This window comes from Aythya fuligula, chromosome 24, assembly GCF_009819795.1.
Source record: "Aythya fuligula isolate bAytFul2 chromosome 24, bAytFul2.pri, whole genome shotgun sequence".
Lineage (NCBI taxonomy): Eukaryota > Metazoa > Chordata > Aves > Anseriformes > Anatidae > Aythya > Aythya fuligula.
The window spans coordinates 4345203-4366247 of record NC_045582.1 but is presented as its reverse complement, the minus strand read 5'-3'; the positions used below and the strand labels follow the sequence as shown (position 1 = coordinate 4366247).

At 40.4% G+C, this 21045-nt stretch overlaps 1 protein-coding gene across 1 annotated transcript in view; it reads left to right on the top strand.

Annotated features, from left to right (window-relative positions):
• Positions 1-21045, top strand: part of LOC116498355 (M1-specific T cell receptor alpha chain-like) — a 318814-nt gene that overhangs the window by 250429 nt on the left and 47340 nt on the right. The window contains exon 3 of the mRNA XM_032202586.1: positions 18872-18947. Within this exon, the coding sequence (XP_032058477.1) occupies positions 18872-18947 (76 nt within the window). The remainder of the gene's footprint in view (positions 1-18871; positions 18948-21045) is intronic.

Below are 21045 nucleotides of genomic sequence, written 5' to 3'. Positions count from 1 at the left end.
TCTGATTTCTTTTGTGCCTTGGCTTTCTTAGAGCCAGCAAAAATGTCACAGAAAGGGAGAAATTCAGGGACAGCATCAACATATTTGTACTCAGGCTGCAGAGAAACACACTTAGATCAACCTCAAACAATGCATGGAACTTTGTATCTTGCAGTAAGCTGCTTCAACACAAATATTTACTCCAGTCATATGAAAAAAGAAGAAGAAATGCCTATTTGAACCCCTTTCGAGCACACAACTCAGTGCCATGAACAAGCCTCAGTCTTACCTTTGCAGAAAACCTTGTTTGTTTGTTTGTTTGTTTGTTTTGCATATGATGTCCCACTGTCATTTTTTCACACTAGGTAGGGCTAGAGTGGGACTTAAAGCAGGTCTTTAAGCTGCTTACATGCACAGCATTTCAGCCTGAATTGGAGTTTCTTTGTTTCTTTCAGTAATTTCTTGTTAAAAGAGAGGAAAGTTGTTTGCTGTTTTTTTTTTTTTTTTTTTTTTTTTTTTTTTTTTCCAACTGCAAAACCCAACAGTATATAAGAGCTATGTGATTATTATTGTATGTGCTTGTATTCTCCTATTCTCCTGTGCAAGAGGAGTTGCTTTTGGAATATAGACTATACATATATTTTAAAGGGTTCTCAAAGAAAAATACAGTGTATATCTAGGATTTTTAAGATGTTAAAAGTAAATAAAATGCTTGAGAATGAGGCAAAAAAATCCCAAATGACTTTTTTGAGGGAGTGGGTTGAATTCCACCAGTCTATCCTTTTTCATTTGGACTTTGAAATTGAGATGGTAAAGCTATTTTTATTTCACTTTTTGACATATTTTATAGATATTTTAAGTGTTTACAGATACAGAGAATATAAGCTAATTGTTCTTTTGCTATCATTTTAAATAATACAGAACCGCATAAAACTGATAAACATTAAATTACTTTTCTACAACTAAATCTTTATGTTGTCTTATATAGCATTAAAAATGTTAGAGAAAGAACCCTGGATTCTGCTGGTAATAATCTGTCCTGTATGATCTGAAATATTAAGAAGCTTCTGATAAAATTAGGTGCATTGAAATAAGATGAATTTCTTTCCTTGATCTCTCCTGCTACCTGCTGGTTAAAGTGTTTATTTTTCTTACAACATCTTATACTTGATGAATTCTAATAAATAGGTCAAAAAGAAAAAGAAACAAAAGAAACAAACAAAACAAAACATACAAAAAGCAAAACCAAACAAACGAACTGAAAAATACGAACTGTTACCTCTGCACATGATTAAATTAATTTGCTTTGACTTTGCATTTTTTTGATTGCCAACAGGTGCAGATGAAACTTCTTGTTGTATGATATACAGGCTTTAGAAAGCCCAGTGTCAGAAAGGCACACGTGAAAAAAAGATGAATAACTGAACTGAGATTCAAAGATGCTTTATTCTCATGTGCAAATTAAAATAGTTATACATAAAAGTCAGAAAACAAAGGAAATGGAGTATAATAAAAAAAAAAGCTTGTATAACTACTCTTGAAATAAGTTAGTACTTGGGGGGGGGAGAGGGGGGAAGGCTTTGCGCTGTAAGATTTTTTAACAAACAAATAAATAAACAAAAAAAGCAACAACAACCCAAACTCAGCAGTCAGAGTATTCCAGCTGGTAGAAAGATGTGTTGTTGGGATTAAGGGATGAGTTTGTTCCCTGAAAATCTGTTATGGCTAAAGCAGGTTAAGGCCTTTCAAAGATATGGATGTCTTGCTAAACAAGGAAGAAGACTGACACAGAAAGAAATGGAGTTCTCTGGCTTCAGTAAATGAATAGAATAATAACAATATGGAGTAATTTGAAATGCCATAATGTCTGTTGCCCTGTGATGAAGAAATTACAGTATAATTTGTTGCAGCTAGGAAGGCTGTGGATGAGATGCACCAAGGAGCTGTGTTGTCCTGGTGAAGCCCTTTTCTCCTTTGAATGTTGTGGTCTTCTGTACTATGGAAAGTTTCTCACTATGGAAGGACCCAGACACTTCAGTTCCATTAAAGTCCTGCCTATGGACCTGTCCGTTTCTTGAAACATGTAAGTCTATTTGCTGTTATCAAGGTACTTTGTATGCTACAAACCTGTGTCAAAAATAAAACATTTTCTGTATTTTACTGGGATTTGAAGGATTAAGATTCCTCCATTGCAAAAGAGATTTTTTATTTGGGTGGCCCTTTATTCTTCGAGAATTCGGTGTGTCATACATTGGGACCCTTTGCTTCATTAGGTATACTACAATCACAGTAATGACTATATTGAGGTGTGAGACTCTCTCTGGAAGTTATGCTCCTGAACAAATGTAAATGGGTACACTCAGTCATGGGTTAGGAGGCTGTTAAATGACTGGTCTTAGAAGTGGTCATTTGCTATGTGATTCGAGTAAAATGACATATCGTTTGGTTTCCACTGGGTGTGAAATGAGGTAGATAAATTCTTTAGAATTTGTTATGTACCCAAACGCTGCAGGAACTAGGAGGAAAATGAAATGACTTAAGCATAAAGACAGAATGGGACTGTTTTTGTTTCTAATTCTCTTCTATTTCTCTCAATTATTTTTTCAACACTCTTGGGAATCTGGAGAGGTCCCAGTAGACTGGAAGCTGGCAAATGTTGTGCCAATTTTCAAGAAGGGTAAGAAAGAAAACCCTAGAAATTACAGGCCTGTCAGTCTCACGTCAGTGCCTGGTAAAATTATGAAGATGATGATTCTTGAAGTTATTGAGGCACACCTGGGGGACAATGTGGTCATTGGTCCCAGCCGATATGGGTTCATGAGGGGTAGGTCCTGCCTAACAAATTTTATTTCCTTTTATGATAAGATCATCCATCTAGTTGATCAAGGGAAACCAGCTGATGTGATCTTTTTGGACTTCAGCAAGGCTTTTGACACGGTTTCCCATAGGATCCTACTGGACAAAATGTCCAGCATACAACTTAACAAAAACATCATACGATGGGTGAGCAATTGGCTGACGGGCAGGGCTCAAAGGGTTGTGGTAAATGGGGCCACATCTGGCTGGTGGATGGTCACTAGTGGGGTCTGTCAAGGCTCCATTTTAGGGCCAGTCCTCTTCAATGTTTTTATAAATGATTTGGATGTAGGACTAGGTGTTCTGAGCAAATTTGCTGACGACACCAAACGTGGAGGAGTTATGGACTTGGATGAGGGTGGAAAGGCCTTGCAGAGAGATCTGAACAGACTGGAGAACTGGGCCATCACCAACTGCATGAAGTTTAACAGAAGCAAGTGCCGGGTCCTGAACCAGGGACGGAGCAACCCTGGCTTTACATACAGACTGGGCAACGAGATGCTGGAGAGCAGCTCTGCAGAGAGGGATCTGGGGGTTGTGGTTGACAGCAAATTGAATATGAGCCAGCAGTGTGCCCTGGCAGCCAGGAGGGTGAACTGTATCCTGGGGTTCATCAAGCACAGCATTGCTAGTCGGTCGAGGGAGGTGATTGTCCCGCTCTACTCTGTGCTGGTGCAGCCTCACCTTGAGTACTGTGTGCAGTTCTGGGCACCACAGGACAAAAAGGACATTAAACTGTTGGAGAGTGTTCAGAGGAGGGCGACGAAGATGGTGAAGGGCCTAGAGGGGAAGATTCATTATGAGGAGTGGCTGAGGTCACTGGGCCTGTTCAGCCTGGAGAAGAGGAGGCTGAGGGGAGACCTCATCGCAGTCTACAGCTTCCTTGCGAGGGGGAGTGGAGAGGCAGGTGACCTATTCTCTGTAAACACCAGTGATAGGACCCATGAGAATGGTGTTAAGCTGAGGCAGGGGAAGTTTAGGCTGGATATCAGGAAGAGGTTCTTCACCGAAAGGGTGGTTGCACACTGGAACCAGTGAAGTAGTCACTTCACCAAGCCTGTCTGAATTTAAAAAGCGATTGGACTGTGCACTTAGTCATATGGTTTAAAATTTTGGGCAAACCTGTGCGGTGCCAGGAGTTGGACTTGATGATCCTTATGGGTCCCTTCCAACATGGGATATTCTATGATTCTATATTTTATACTAGCATCAGTGGGAGAGTTTCTATTTGTATAACAAGTTTGTGCATTTGGAACTCTGGGGAAGATGCTTAAAACTTCTGAGGTATTTGATCTACCGCTCTTCATTCTATAAGGATATGGACAATATTTCCTTCCCACCTTTGAGACTTTGACTTCAGTAGGTGTTGCACATACAATACAGATTGGAAACATAGCCATTTCATACATAAATCATTTTTGCATGGATAGACACAGAGGTTTCCCAGCAGTAAAGTTACAATTTGAGCAATATTAATTAATGCAAATTGTGCAGTGATTATCTTACAGAGAAAAAAAATGAAAGAAGTGATATTTGTATTTTTAAAACACTGTGGCACTAAAATTTGGAAGGGAAGGTACTGCTGGCATAGAAACCACACTTACTCTTCAATTCAACTAGTACAATGCTGAGTAAAAACAAACTCTGCTGTGCTTGCTACCCAAGAAAAACATCTGATGAGCTGCTGGTTCTATTTTTTTTTTTTTTCATTTCATTTGATGCATGTAAATATGCTTGAGACTGCAGTGTGTGGCTAGAGTGGAACTGACTGGCTAAGCTATTCTGGAAAGGATGCTCAGTTATTATACACTGATCTATAACTGTTTAAAATGTTTTTCTTCTCTGTGGACTGTGGTACAGAAAGAAAATTATTTTATAAGAAGTGTGCATTCATGAAAAAAGTAACAATTTCAGAAAAATATATATTTTTTCCTTCCCCCAAAGAAGATCTACAGGTATTCACCTATCTTAGCAAAGTTACTGAAAGATTAATTTATTTCACCACTGTTATACTGGTTGGTCTTTCTCAGTAGACAAAGGAATATCTGCTTTTATATCCTATTCATTTTAAGGGATTTTTCAAGGCTTCTAATATTCCATTCCCATGTATGATAGTCAAGTTGCTTTAAAGTTAAAATTATCATAAATTTTAATCTTTCATTATCACATCAAAGTATTAACTGCAATGAAAACCTCTTAAATTTCAGAAGAGCATGCACATCACACTTTTGTAAAGGGCTGAACTACTGTATGAAAATTGATAAGATCATATTTGTGCATGGAATATGTCTAAATGTGCAAGCTCAAGAGGTAAGCTGCTCATTTTTGTCTATAGAAAAATGAGGATGTAATTTCCAAGGGCCTCACTCCCATTTAAAATTCTCAAACATGGAATAAAATGTTGTGTGTCTGTGTGAGACAAAAGAATTTGGCCAACCCCTTTTCAGTGGTTTGTGGGGACAGGACAAGGGGTAATGGACACAAAATTGAGCACAGGAAGTTCTGCACCAACATGTGAAAGAACTTCTTCAAGGTGAGGGTGATGGAGCACTGGAACAGGCTGCCAGGAAGGTTGTAGAGTCTCCTTCTCTGGAGATATTCAAGGCCTGTCTGGCCGCCTACCTGGGCAGCCTGCTCTAAGGAACCTGCTTTGGCAGGGGGGTTGGACCCGATGATCTCTCGAGGTCCCTCCCAACTCCTCCAATTCTGTGATTCTGTGATTCTGTGAAAATGCCAGGAGCACAAATCACTTTTCTGCCATATACAGCAGTCAGTTTTGTGAAGTAAAATAAATCTCATGAATAAAATCCCATTCACAGTAGGTACTTTGCAAAGCTCTTGATTACTATAGTGATGAAGCATCTCTTCAGATGTGATATTCAGATATTCAAAACAGGAGGTACAGTCAGATAAGAAGAAATGGAGGAAAAAATCCCGCAAAAATATGGATATACTCCAAATGTATCATATTCTTATTCCATGTGCATTAAAATTAAAATAAAACTAGCCAGCTGTGGGCAATATATATGTATAAATATATATATATATTTATATATATATATTTTTTTTTAAGAACTGAGATTATTGCTACAAAACCATGTGTTTTCAGTCTGATTTGATCCTGTACATTCAGGACTCCTTTCTGACCGTGGAAGTGCTGATCATGGATGCCATTCTCTTCACACACTAGAAAGGGCTTGAAAGTTACTGCCTGTTTACAGAGAGAAGCACAGAGTAGGAAGGTTTGTTTCTGGGGAGAAATATGAAATAATATTTGTGAAGAGACTCTATTTTTGAATTTTTTTCCTAGGATGCTTCTTTTCTGTCCATCAGCAATTTGAAAAGACTAGAACTAGTGCACGAGAGTTAAAAAATAATTAGATGCATTAGTCTGTTGTGTTTTTGTTTGTTTGTTTGTTTGTTTTTGTTTGTTTGTTTATTTGCTTGTTTGTTTAACCCAAATTACTTTTTGCAAAATTTTCTACAGGAGCAAAAACATTGCAAATACCAACTTAATTTTTGTCAAGGATCTGATCCTTCCAGGGTAACCACTGGACAGTTTGGATGGAATTGGATGACTTCCATAGTTTTTTTAACCTGAGTTTTGAGAGGCATTTTGAGGTGGTTCATTGCAGGGGGAATGCTGTAAGTGGCTACTTGCTTAGCTTTGAGACAAAATCTCTTCTAAGATTGGAAGAGGAAAAAACAAACCATGTTGGAATACAGAGTTGTCTGAAAACATTCCACTGTAGACTGTCTGTTTATAATTTCAGTTATAAAGGAAGATAATGGAAGAAATACCAGCCCCCAAACTTGGGAATGAGAGAACAAAGACAGATTCACATCTGAGAGAGTAATGCATTCTTAAGGCTTGGTCATCATTTTGGTCAGGGGAATCATGGGCATCTGAAAAAAAAATAACGAAGAAACATCATTATGTTTAGTTTGTATTAGATGAAGACATTAGATAGTTTAAGTACAAGTTGTCTCAGTGTAGCAGGTTGGCGTAGGAGGGGATATTCACTAACTGAGGTGGATGGAGAAAGAGCTATAGAAAATCTTCCATTCCCGCACTTTTTTGTTTTTTTTTTTTTTTCCCACCTTCAAGACTACAGTTAACAGCAATTGTAGAAGTTAGAACAATTATCATAGAAAGATGCAGCTACAGTCTTTTCTATGATATATAAGAACTGGGCTGGTGAGATAGAATCCCACAGCACACCACAGAGGGGTAAAATAGCAAAGTAGTGAATTGTTATGAGGATTTTTAGGGTTTTGATCTAGAAAGCTTGAGAAGAAACCCCCAAGAGATCTGTGTATACACATCAAAGCTTTAAAAACTAACAAAAAGAACCCCTCCTCTGTGTCAACAGCTACTGCCAGAATCTTTGGTAAAGCTCTTTGTCACAGTGTAACTCCATACGTGCCTATGAAACACTCAGTTTTGGAGAGGGGACAAGGCTGACTGTTCTTCCAAGTAAGTGCCAGAAATAAAAATCTCAAAAACAGATCTTCATGGTGCTGTGAGGAGCTTTGTCATTTAGTGATTTAAGAATAATTTCTTGAAGCGATTTTCTTGATGAAGAACAAGTGAATGCTCATTTTGAAATTGACTTGAGAGACTAGGTTTAGTCCCTTTAGTACCAAGCATTCAAGATCAAATCTACTAACCCAAGCTGACTTTTGCTTCTATCTTTATCACTGGATTTTGAGTTTTTTTTTTTTCTCTGTTTATATTTTTGTTAGGTTTTAGAGGGTTATTTTTTGTTTGTTTGTTTGTTTGTTTGTTTTTGGTTGTTTGTTTTTTAAGACGAGAACTGTGCTTGAGAATTGCCTGTGTCTTTCCACTAATTACAGATACACACTAGTACATCTGTACTAAATGATAACTCAGATGCTTAGGATATGTTGCTGGTCTGTCTCAGGACATAAAATTTCCTTGAACATGTAGTCCAGAGTCTCAGTTTCTTTGTACTATGTGAAGGCTAGGAGGAGTGGTCAATGAGGGATTGGGGTGGAAAAGACTTTTCAAATTAAATTTTTACTAGTTTTACAGTTAGAAGTGAAAAGAGCATTGCAGAAATTCTGTCCCAGATCAAAAGCTTTCCATGGTCAGGATTTTGTAAAGCTCTGTGGTTGTAACTTTGGATGTGGCAACCTGGAGCTTAAATTCAGAGGAGGAATGCACCTAAATTAAAGCCATGTAAGCCTAAAAGAAATGCCCAAGGCTTTAGAAAGCAAGTGCCTGTGTTTCTGAGGATTGCATGTATACAAATGTACATATATGTAGGCCAAAGAAGAAGTCCAATTCAGTACTAGTTCCCCATATAGTTTAACTAATTTTGGGGGTTATCGTTTTAATCTGAGTTTCCAGAATAGAAACAGTGAATGACATGTGAATACTTAATTAGGTATTAATTTAAAAATGATTTAAAAAGCACTGAAATATCTAAGGTTATTATGAATTTATTAATTATTAGTCTTTAACAGCGTGCCTGAGTGAGTCTATTCCTGTCTGTCTGATTTGATAAGGAACAATCCTTGAAGAGAAGTAGAAGCAAGTTCACAGGGAGCAATTTTAAGCCAGAATTGATCTGAGTATGCTTGACAGCAAATGAGGTACCAGTAGAAATTGAGTTTATTGAATTCATTAAAGCTTGTGTTATTGCATGTACCATGGTTCTGAGTTCTCTCTGCAACAGGTAATTCACTGCTGTGGTTTAACCCCAGCAGGCATATGTATCACACAGCTGCTTGTTCATTCCCCGTCCATTGGATAGGGAGAGAATCAGAAAGGTAATAGTGAGAAAACTTATGGACTGAGATAAAAGACAGTTTAAGAAGTAAAGCAAAAGCTGTTCATACAAGTACAGCAAAACAAGAAGTTCATTCACTACTTCTTATCAGCAGGCAGATCAGCCGTTTCCAGGAAAGCAGGGCTCATCATATGGAATGGTTTCTTGGGAAGATGAATGCCATCAGTCACTCCAAATGTTGTTGCTCCCCAAGTATATCTCCCAAGTATAGGCCCCCACTTTCTTTCTCCCCAGCTTTTATTGCTGAGCATGATGCTATATGGTATGGAATATCCATTTGGTCAGTTAGTGTCAGCTGACCTGGCTGTGTCCCCTCACAGCTTCTTGTATGCTGGCAGGGCAGTATGAGAAGTAAAGTCCTTGACTAATTGGCTTGACAACGACTAAAATATGGTTTTGTTCTCAGTACTATTTTCATCACAGATCCAAAGCACAGCACTATGTAAACTATTATCAAGAAAATTAACATTACATTCACCTTCGGAATTGGAAATACAGTGATGGTAAAAACAGTTTCCTTTTCCTCGTGAAGTAATGGATTGTAGAGGTTTGAAAGTAAATGTATATATAAAACAGAGAGATTATTATTCCTTTGTGAAATAAATTAGTTTCCCATTTAGAGGGGAAAGAAAAGAAAGGAAGACATTTACAGGCACTTTAAACAAAACAAAAACAAACAAACAAAAAACAACAACACTATTGTTATATGTAAATTCTTTAGATACAAATAGCATGAAGACTATTATTAACAACATAACTAAAGAGATGAAGGACAATGTCTTTAGTCATGAGGGTCATCTCTTCAGTCAAGCCATGAGTCACATTCAGTAATAAACTATGGATGTCATCCTTTAATACTCTCAGTTGCATTTAGGTAGGAGAAGGAGAGTTAAAAGGAATATATATATATATGGATTATTTGTATAAAGCACTTGCTGTCTATATGAATATGAAATTTGGGGGCAGTAATATTTGGCCAATGAGTAAGCATTTTTATAATACCAAGTAAACAAGAAATAAAGAATGTCATACACAAACATTAACAGGCCAGCTTCTTTTTCCATGATTCAGCTTCTTATATCAAACTAATTTTACTAATTTCACCTCCATTTTTTTTTTTCATTTAATTTGTTTGGAAATCCTGTCTTTAGGGAATCTCATGTCTGTTTTGCTAAGTATCCTTAAGACTGAAAAACCTCTCAATTTTGATTTTTCGTATGGCCCCACGGTCTTCCAACATATACTGTCTTATAAGGGTGGTGGGTGTCAAACAATTAAGACAATTTTTAATTTTTTAAAATTAATAAATTGGTAAAATAATGGTTGCATGGAAATGTTACATGCTAAATGCTGTCCTCTTTTTTTATATCCATGTCTCATTTGAAATATCTCAATTGGGAGAAACACAGAAACTTAAACCTATTTTATTTTTACAGCCCCCAAATGTGTACTAATGTGGACATCAAAGTATTATTTTCTGATGTTTGTGATAAGATGTGGTTTAGCATATATTTAACCTGCTAGAGTAAACTTTGGAGGATACAGTCATCAGCACAGAAAGACATTTTGCTTTATATTGGCTCCTAAGGATTTTGGCATTGCAACATCTAATTCTGTCATTCAGTGGTGATTGGGAATCTGTTAAACTCTTCCAGTAACAGTTTATGTAAAGCACCTTATCACAGTGTACTTGGTACTTATGGAAAGTTCACTTTTGGTGGAGGAACTCGCATGTCTGTGCTTCCAAGTAAGTCTTCAGGTAAAAATACTAATCTTAGACTGTATGGTTTCAGCAAATCCCAGATCCACCCAGAGTCCATACGGTTCAACTCCTGTGTCTTCAGTGGAGATGGATACAAAAATGTTCTTGTGTCTTGGTCATAGATATCTTCTTACAGAGCATTGCACACTCATCTGATGAATTCAGATATATCCTGCATGTGTTCAGAAATGTAAATCATAAATGTGATCTAGTTCTGTTAGGTTTATTGACTTCATTGTCAATTGAAACACAGTGACAAGATGATCACTTATGCTTCTGTTGAGAGGCAGACAAATAATATGCAGGTATACCAAAAATCTTTAAAGTAAATTGAACTTTTTGTTCACTTACTAGAAAAAAGGAAAAGAACAATGATTCATAAATAGGAAAAAAAATAAATCCAGTTTGCAGTTTTAGTTCAAAGAAAGTATCTGAGGGGTAAAGGAAAAAAACAGCCCAAAAGGCATTTCCCAGAAAATATTTTTTCTACATATGACTTTAGCCTTTTTTTTTTTTTTTTTTAAATCACAACTTTCTCTTTACAGTAAGGTCATGGGACTAAGATGTTTTTAGCTGAGAAATTCTTAGAATCAAACTTCAGAGCTGGTTTTATTTTATTTATTTATTTATTTATTCTTATTCAGAAGATTCTTGGGCAGTGAAATTACAGGAGGTTGAAAGCAGGCATTTGGGCAGGGGACATGATTGGTTATGACAAAAAGTAAGTAGGGTCTAATTAGCAACACTTTTTTTTTTTTTTGGTGGTGACGGTAGTTTTTTTTTCTTCATGGTGTTCAAGATATAGAGATCTATCTGGTTGTGAAGATAAAGTGTAAGGGGAGATAAATTGAAAGTTGAATGTAAATTATAAGACGGATACACAGTGTTATTAAGGAGTTTATTGTAAGAACCACATTTTTCCCATAAGAAATTAAAATGCTTAAGGTATTCTTCTGGAAGCTGGTCAAAGGCCTGGGGGCCCAGATTCAGTGGATGAAGGTGATCAAATTTACTTAAGGACATTAAAATACATTTTGAAGGACCAGTTTCACTTGCTCTGAAACTCTTGTGGAAATGTACCCAGCTCAATTTATTGGTACATAATGTTGATCTGTAGGGTGTCATTGTTTTCATTTTTTTCTATAGTGAGAATCTCAGATACTGTAGGAATCTTGCACTTTGTTTTCTTTCTTGTGTTATATAGTGGTCAGGCTAAATAATTGTAATAAATCCTGATTTGTGATCAAAATGGTATTTTTGATATATTTTGCCTTAGATTCATAGTTGAGAAATCATTCTTCTGCTGAATTCTGTGACAAGCATTTCACTCTTCCAAAAAACTGGAAAATACTGTGTGTTTGGGGAGGGAAATATTGGTAATGAAAAGTGAAATGTAGAAAGTGATGGGAAGAAAACCAAGATTTTTTTAGTAAGGGGTCACCATTACAAAATGTAGGTGATTTCAGCTACAGACTTGACTTGATTCAGATCCCATTTAATATACAGTTTATATTCTGAGGTGGTGTCAAAAGGAGGAATATTCTTCAGTATTGCATCTTGCAATCATTGCAACAAAAACACAAACAAACAAACAACAACAAATATATATATGTATATTTACAAGTGATTTGATATGCATTAATAGAGGTAGAAGAGGCTGGGGAAGTTCTGCCTCCCTAGACATTTATCCTTACTTCTCATTTACATCTTCCCTTGCAAAACCATTCAGGACAGTGGAGTTAAATGTTTCTGATAGTGTTTCTCTCTCTTTTCCAAGGCACAGTTTAGAAACCATGTAATTAAGATTTACTGTCATAAAGAGAGTGCTAGGTACATTATTTTTTTTCCTGACTATTCCAAAGCATCCCATGTTCAGAGCACTTCATTTTTCTTGACCCATAAAAAGTATTGACATGAAACCTTGCAGGAGACAGAGATGAGTCAGAGGTATGTGCTAATGGTGATACATGTTTTCCCAGTTACTGGCTTTTGCATATACTTATCTGGACTAAAAGTTGTATGACATTTTTGTTAGTGGATGTGTCACTGTGTGACTTCAGTATCCAACTGGAAAGTCACCTTTGGAAGTGGAACACAGCTGGTGGTGAAACCTGGTAGGTAGAAACCCAACCTAAATGAGTAGGGGTAGGAAAGCTAAATTCCCATTTCTGTGATATTGATATTAAAATTCCATTGTTTTTTCCTTTTGTGCATGATTAAAAGTCAAGACTGACCTTGCATCAGGGACAAAACTCATTATGAAGCTAAATAGGTGTTTGGAAGGAATGGGAAAGTCTTACAAGAGAGTACACTTTTCACTTTTTATGTCTTATTGAGAGATAAAACCTTTATTTCATTTGCAAATACTCAAAATGAGTTTAATACAGGTTTTAGAGCAATAAATGGAATATTTTTCTGGTCAGCCTCTACAAATATCCATTGTCCTCTCTGGAGGAGAGAGAGATAATATTCATTCCAAAGGATCAAATGCTAGATGTTTATTTTTATTCTAAGAGAATAAACAAATCAATCAGTTACAGCTTTATACCTGAAGAAAGGAGTCTTACACCACATAATCATTTTCTTCAGCACTATGTTTCCAGAAATCTCCAAAAGCTGCCTTTTATTTCCATTCTTCAGAACCTTGTCTAAGTTTATTTTTGGGAACTGCAGTTTGTGTCTTTACTGAGAACACTGTCTCAAAGCAGAAAGAAATGGCTAATTAAGAAAATTGTGAAGGGAGATTTAGACTAATATTCTCACAGAATTTACATATGAACAATGAGTTTTAATAAAAAGGCCAAGCCAAAAAACACAGCTCAGGAGCTAATAAGCTACTGGAGGGGAGAAAACACCTACACAGTTTTTCTTGATAAGGCAAATACTGTGTGAATATACATGGATACAAATTCACCTTTGTAAGTAGAGCTCAGCTAAGAGTAAAATCAAGTAAGTATTAAGCCTATCTTAATTAAGATTAAGCACTATCTGGCCGATGTTGAATTTTTATATTATTAAAATTACATTCATCTTTATATTCTCAATTTTTTCTTTTAAAGACGAGTGCTATATGAGTATGGTTTTGTCAAAAGTTCTGCTGAGCAATACCCTCATGTTTCAAGTAATATTGCTCCTTTATTGCTTTCATATGAAAAGAAGAGAGTGCTAAATTGACATGATCAGAGAAACAGAATTTATGCCATGGACATGCCTACCTGTGAAACTTGGGGTAGGTCAGATGTCTGTCTCTAGCACAGCACTGGGTAGCTGGACTCTGTTCTGTTGAAGAAAGACTGTCAGGCTGGCTCTGACAGCCCCTTGGGTGTTTATGGGCCTTCCTGAGCTGAGCTCAGCTGGACCCATATTCCTCAGATTTCCCTTCCTGTCCCACAAGCTGTTGACCAGCAGAAGGTTTGTCAGGACAAAGAAGCATGGAGTGGGGAGAGGTGCAGCTTCTCCAGTGAGGGCTGGCTGGGATTTTTGTAATGGGAGGAAATGCTGTGTGACTATGAAAACTACAAGGTGACCTTTGTCTCAGGGACCAGGCTGTCCGTCCAACCAAGTGAGTGTGGAGCTTTCCATAGGTGTTCCATATGGGACTCTTGCTACAGATGTTGTTCCATTCAAGTCCTTTAACTTCACCTTTGGAGAACTGAAATGCCTTCTCTCCCCTTGCAGGCTCTGAGACTGCCCTGAGTGAAGTATTTAATGAGGTTGGAGGTTAAGGGTGGTTGGAGCAAGCCTCAACTTGAGGTCTGCATGCCCTTGGGAAAGGGTGACTCGTGTGTTGCTGGGAAGGGTCTCTGCCTGCCACTCAAAGGGCTTCCTTGTTATGGGGATATGACAGCATTTGTGTAATGGCCTTTGGTGCTGAGGTGAGTGGGAAGCACTTTATGAATGCTGGTGCTTAATAGCAAGGTCACTTCTGGGAGCAGGACAAGGATTCTAGTAGTGGCCAGCAAGCAGTCTCTGATGAGGCAGGTGTGCCTGATGCTCATAAAACTCTGAAGATCCAGGGACTACAAACTGTCAGACTGGTTTTCTTGTGCCTTGGTGGGGATTTCTATTTGTGATGGCAAAGAGAGCTGGGCTTTTTGTAATGGGAGGAAGTGCTGTGTGACTATGGAACCAACAAGCTGACATTTGGCTCAGGGGCCAGGCTGTCCATCCAACCAAGTGAGTGTGGAGCTTTCTGTAGTTTTTCCATATGGGACTCTTGCTACAGATGTTGTTCCATTTCCATCCTTTAACTTCACCTTTACTGAGCTGAATGACTACTCTCCCCATGCAGGCTCTGAAACTGCCCTAAGAGTAGTATTAAATGAGGTTTTGTGTGAGTATAAACAGTACGTGTATATAGCAGTAGCTAGAAAGATGAGGTTCAGTGATGGAATGTCACTGAGTGTAAAACATCACGAGTACAAGCACTGAGCTAACAGTAGCACTTTGTAGCAAAGGAAGCTACAAGGACCTGATTTGCCTTGGCTTTTTCTTTTTTAAAACTTGTGTAGTTGCTGACCAAATGCATTTTTCTCAGCTCCTGCAGTGCTGGTAATGAGCTGCTATCTGAATGTGCCTCAGTCTGCAGCAGTTCTCAAACCTTGTGCACTTGCAGCTGCAGAGCTACCTGTCACGAGCTTTCCATCAGGACAGACTTTGGTTTGGGACAGAAACAACACTCCTGTCATCAAACAGCTGCCTCTGAAAAGCATGGATTGCCCAGCATGATAGTTTTCCACATGCTTTGTGCACAGAAGCAGTGCCACACACATGTTCCCCTTGATCCTGCGCAAGCATTACTATAGGTGAGATTTTTTACTTGTGAGCCTTAACAAGTACCAAAGGTGATAGTGAATGCTCCTCTGAAAAGTGCAAGTGAACTAGGGAATGGATTTTCCTTTATTGCAGGTAGTGGCTCTACACTTGAGTCTGTTGAGTCAGGGTTTTCTTCTGTGGACTGAGTCCAGGTGCTTTGTGCTTGAGATCATATGCTGGGCTGGCAGAGACATTTTTGTAATGAGATGTGCCACAGTGCATACACTGAGGGCAAAGTCACTTTTGGAAAAGGAACTGTGCTTTTGGTTGTTCCAGGTAAGCAGCAAATTACACTGAAAAACAGAGCGGCTTCCCTTTTGCCATGTTCTTCATTGATTTGTGTGTGGGGGGAAGAACTTTGGAAATGCAACTGGGCTATTCTCCAGGCATAGTAAGGACGTGGTTTTCCCCCATATCCCAATGCCCTGGCCTCCCTGCAGTTTGCTATGGCACCTAATCTCCCTTACGTGCCTGGTTCTTTCCTTCCCTTGGCACCGTCAAACTGGCATCCTTGCGCCTTGGTGGGTATTTGCCTTTGTGATGGGAAAGCAAGCTGGGTTTTTTGTGGTTGGAGGAAATGCTGTGTCACTACAGCAGCGACAAACTGACCTTTGGCTCAGGAACCAGGCTGTCCGTCCTACCAAGTGAGTGTGGAGCTTTCCCTAGGTGTTCCATATGTGAATCTTGCGACAGATGTTGTTCCGTTTCCATGTTTTCACTTCACCTTTGCCAATCTGAAATCCCTTCTCTCCCCATGCAGGCTCTGAGATTTCCCTGGGTGCAGTATTTAATGAGGGCTTGGTTGGTTGGAGCAAATCTCAACTTGAGGTCTGCATGTCCTTGGGAAAGTGCGACCTGTGTGTTGCTGGCAAGGGCCTTGGCCAGCCACATGAATGGCTTGCTTGTTATGGGTAGATGAGACCATTTGTGTAATGGCCTTTGGTGCTGTGGGTGCTGACTGGAACAGGCTCACCTTTGGAGCTGGAACAAAGGTTTGTGTAAAGCCTCGTGAGTACAGTTACAGGTATTACTTATCCTTTTTGGACTAGTCTGAAATAGTCCAGACAGTAATGTTGGAGTTTAAGTTTGGTCATGATTTTTTCAAGCACAAGCCTGTGCCTTCTCTCTGGGTGTGGTAGAGCAGTGAGGTACTGCAAGAAGAAAAGGCAGCAGAGCAGAAATCTGTCCCTGGAACAGTGGGAAGGCTACTTACAAAGGCATGCTGGGGCGGTTGCTTTGTGGCCATGGACAGTCCATGCTCAGCTGGGCAGGGTCCCAAGGCAAGTCCTGGGGTTCTGAGGCAAGAGAAAACCCCGTGTGTACATGTATAATGCAGGAGCTGGAAAGATGAGATTCAGTGATGGAATGTCACTGAGTGTAAAACATCACGAGTACAAGCATTGAGCTCACAGCAGCACTTTCTAGAAAAAGAGGGTACCAGGCTACCTCTTAGTAGTGGTCAGCAAGCGGTCTCTGATGGGGAAGGTGTGCCTAAAGCTTGTAAAGTCCTTGTAAAGTTCCAGGGACTATGCATTGTCAGACTGATTTCCCTGCCTCTTGGTGGGCATTTGCCTTTGTGATGACAAAGTGAGATGGGCTTTTGTAGTGGGAGGAAATGCTGTGTGAATAACTTAAACAAGCTGACTTTTGGATCAGGGACCAGGCTGTCCATCCAACCAAGTGAGTGTGGAGCTTTCCATAGTTTTTCCATATGGGACTCTTGCTACAGATGTTGTTCCATTTCCATCCTTTAACTACACCTTTACTGAGCTGTAATGCCTTCACTCCCTTTGTTACTTTGTGATGGCAAAGCGAGCTGGGCTTTTTGTAGTGGGAGGAAATGCTGTGTGATTCTGGATCCTTCAACAAGCCGACCTTTGGCCCAGGAACCAGGCTGTCCGTCCTACCCAGTGATTGTGGCGTATTCCATTGGTGGTCCATATGTGACTCTTGCTACAGATGTTGTTCTATTTCCATCCTTTACCTTCGCCTTTGCCAAGCTGAAATGCCTTCTCTCCCTGGGCAGGCTCTGAGAGTGTCCTGGGTGTAGTATTTAATGAGGTTTTGGGTGGTTGGAACAAATTTCATCTTGAGGTCTGCATGTCCTTGGGAAAGGGTGACCTGTGTGTTTCTCGGAAGGGTCTCTGCCAGCCACGGGAAGGGCTTTCTTGTTATGGGTAGATGAGACCATTTGTGTAATGGCCTTTGTTGCTGTGAGTGCTGTCTTGAACAGGCTTACCTTTGGAGCTGGAACAAAGCTTTGTGTAAAGCCTGGTGAGTATTGTTACAGTTCTTAGTCGGCCTTGTAGGATGAGGCAGAAATATCAAAGACAGTAATGTTAGAGTGTAAGTTTTGGTCTGGTATCCTGTGACTGTGCATAAGTCTGTGCCTTCTCTCTGGATATGGCAGAGCTGCAAGATGCTGCAGGAAGAACTGATGGAAGAGCAGAAGTTTGTCCCTGGAATGGTGGGAAAGGTATTTACAAAGGCTTGTCATGGGAGGTTTCTTTGTGGGCATGGACAGCCCATACTCCAGCAGGCAGGGGCCTGAGCCAAGTCCTGGAGTTCTGAGGCAGGAGAAAACCCAAAGTGAGCGTATAATGCAGGAGCTGGAAAGATGAGGTTCTGTGATGGATCGTCACTAACTGTAAAACACGATGAGTACAAGCACTGAGCTCACAGTAGGACTTTGTAGCAAAGGAAGGTACCAGGAGCAGCTTTTCCTTGTTTTTTCTTTTTTTTGTAAGCTTGTGTAGTTTCTGACTAGATGCATTTTTTCATGGCTCTTGCAGAGCTGTTCCTGAGCTGCTATCTGAATGTGCCTCAGTTTGCTGCTGTTCTCAAACCTTGCGCTTCTGCAGCTGTGGGGCTATCTGTGATGAGCTTTCTCTCAGGAAAGGCTTTGGCTCAGGACAGAAACAGCAGTACTGTCATCTCACAGCTGCCTCTGAAATGCATGGATTGCCTGACATGATGGTTTTCTCCATGCTTAGTGCACAGAAGCAGTGCCACACACATGGTCCCCCTGATTCTGGGCAAGTGTTACTGTAGGTGAGAGTTGTCGCTCATAGGTCACAATTACCAAATAGGTCACAGGGAATGCTCCTCTGAAAAGTGCAATTGAGCTAGGGTACGCTTTGTTTCCTGTGAATCGCCCAGTGTGGACTTTGTTGTAGGTAGTGTCCCTGCAATTAAGCCTGTTGTGTCAGGGAGCTCCCCTGTGGTCTGATTCTAGGTGCTTTGTGCTTGAGATCACATGCAGGGCTGGCAGAGACATTTTTGTGATAAGATGTGCCACAGTTTCTACGAGGCCCGCACAGTCACTTTTGGAAAAGGAACTGTGTTTTCAGTTCTTCCACATAAGCAAAAAATAGTGCCGAAAATCAAAGTGTCTTTTTCTTTGTGTTGGCAAGCCAGTGGACAGCCCAATAGTACTTTGGGGTTAGGTGGAATGGGGATTTTGGGGAGTTGCTTTTCAGTTTTGGGCTCCGTTACGTTCCACAAAGCCAGACTTTTAACCTCCACTTGTGACCTAGGAACCAAACCCATCTTCTGCTGCCCCTCCTAGCCTTGGCACAGTTTGTTTCAGCCTGGAACACAAGTGCTGCTTCTCTAGGAGCTGCCGGGGTTTTTGTAATGGAAGAAAATGCTGTGTGGCTCTGGCTCTTCATATGGCAAATTGACCTTTGGCTCAGGGACCAGGCTTTCAGTCCAACCAAGTGAGTGTTCAGCTTTCCTGTTTCTTCTTTGTCAAATGTTCTTATGTATCCTGGGTTTAACCCCATAGACATCCATATGGTTTCCACATTTCATTACTGAGGGGAAGGAGAGTGTAGGCACTATTTCATTTGTTGTTGCCAATGTTAGCCATCAGAGATGTTTCTGAGATAATGACCTTTGATGAAATCCCCACACAAGTGAACAATCACCAATGAAACATGCTCTTGTGAGTGAAAATGTGAGTGACTTCATTTTTGCCCTGTCCTTTGTTGTTTTGTGGGGATGAACTTTGGGAACGCAACTGGGCTATTCTCCAGACATACCTAGGACTTGGTTTCCCCACATGTCCCAATGCCTTGGGCTCCCTGCAGTTTGTTATGGAACTTCATCTCCCTTACATGCGTGATTCTTTCCCTTCGATGACTATGAGCATTGTTGTCTCCGTGTGTCTTGGTTAACTGATGCTTCAGACAACTTTGGAGTCATGCTTCCCTTGTTCCTCAAGCTCTTAAGGAGGCTGCAGTGAAGCTATGCAATAACACTGCAAAAAAAGGTGTATGCAAGTGGTGGGTGCTGGTCTTTGTAACATCTCAAAGCTGTCTCAACACCTTTTAACTGTAATGTGACAGAAAGGTAGGGTTTGGGATGAAGACAGCCCCTATTGACAGTGTTCTTTCCTGAGCTGGTTTCTCCTGGGCCCTTCTTTGCCATCTTCCCCTCCTCGACCCCAACAAGTAGAGTGGTGCATGGTTTGGCAGGAGTGTTCACCACTGAATGATGGACAGAGGACAATCCAGTGGACAGAGGATCTGGATGTTTCCTGAAATGTTTCTGCTTTTTCCACCAGACAATGCTAGGAGCTCGGCTCCCTAGAAGCAGAGGTTTCCTCTCTCTTAAGGGATGTGGAAGGGCTTATAGTTCTTGTTGTGGCAAAAAGCACTGTGTGAACTACGGCAAGATCACCCTTGGGAGTGGAACACGACTTCAGGTTTTGCCTAGTAAGGGCCACCACTACTTTGTTGTCTCCTTCCATGTGGGGCAAACATACCCATTTTACAGCAGTCCTCAAAAAAGGGGTTTGTCCTATAGCATTTGCCCTGTTTTGCTCTTGGTCCCACAAAGAGCACGGGGGATCCTGACTTCAGGACATAGCTGGCTCTGAGTTACCTTTAGCACTATGCTGCTGGACTGAAGATGCCAATCACTGTCAAGAGGTTGGCAAGGTTTTTGTGGATTGAGGGCTTGCGGTGTGAACACAGGAGGCACTGGCTCTAAGCCGCCTTTGTCTGTGCAACGAGACTCACTCTTGGGTCATGTAAGTGCTGCATGAGGCCGCGCTTTGTTTTTTGTGCCAGGCCTTTCCTTGGGAGATTGAGAGCAGCAGTGTTCCATTGTGTTTGATCACTGATGGTGAAAAACTCAAGCAATGGGCTTTGCTTGATGGGAATGTGCCAGGTTGGTCCAACATGAACCTGACTGCTGTCCCTTTGGCTGGGTTGGAACACATCGCTCCACACCAGCTCCCAGATGTTGCAGCGACCCCGCGGGGATTTGCCTGTATGATGGGAAACTCACTGGGCTTTTTGTAATGGGAGGAAATGCTGTGTGACTATGACTACACCAACAAACTGACCTTTGGCTCAGGGACCAGGCTGTCCATCCTACCAAGTGAGTGTGGAGCTTTCCATAGATGTTATATATGCGATTCTTGGTACAGATGTTGCTCCATTTCCATCCTTTACCTTCACCTTTATTGAGCTGAAATGCCTTCTCTCCTTTTGCAGGCTCCGAGAGTGCTCTGGGTGCAGTATTTAATGAGGTTTTGGGTGGTAGGAAGAAAGCTCATTTTGAGGTCTGTATATCCTTGGGAAAGGGTGACCTGTGTGTTGCTGGGAAGGATCTTTGCGAGCCACACGAAGGGCTGTCTGGTTTTGGGGAGATGAGAGCATCTGCGTTATGGCCTTTGGTACTGCGAGTGCCAACTTGTACAGGCTCACTTTTGGACCTGCAACAAAACTTTGTGTAAAGCCTGGTGAGTGTTGATACACTTAATTCTTAGACTTGCAGGAAGAGGCTTAAATAGCCCAGACAGTAATG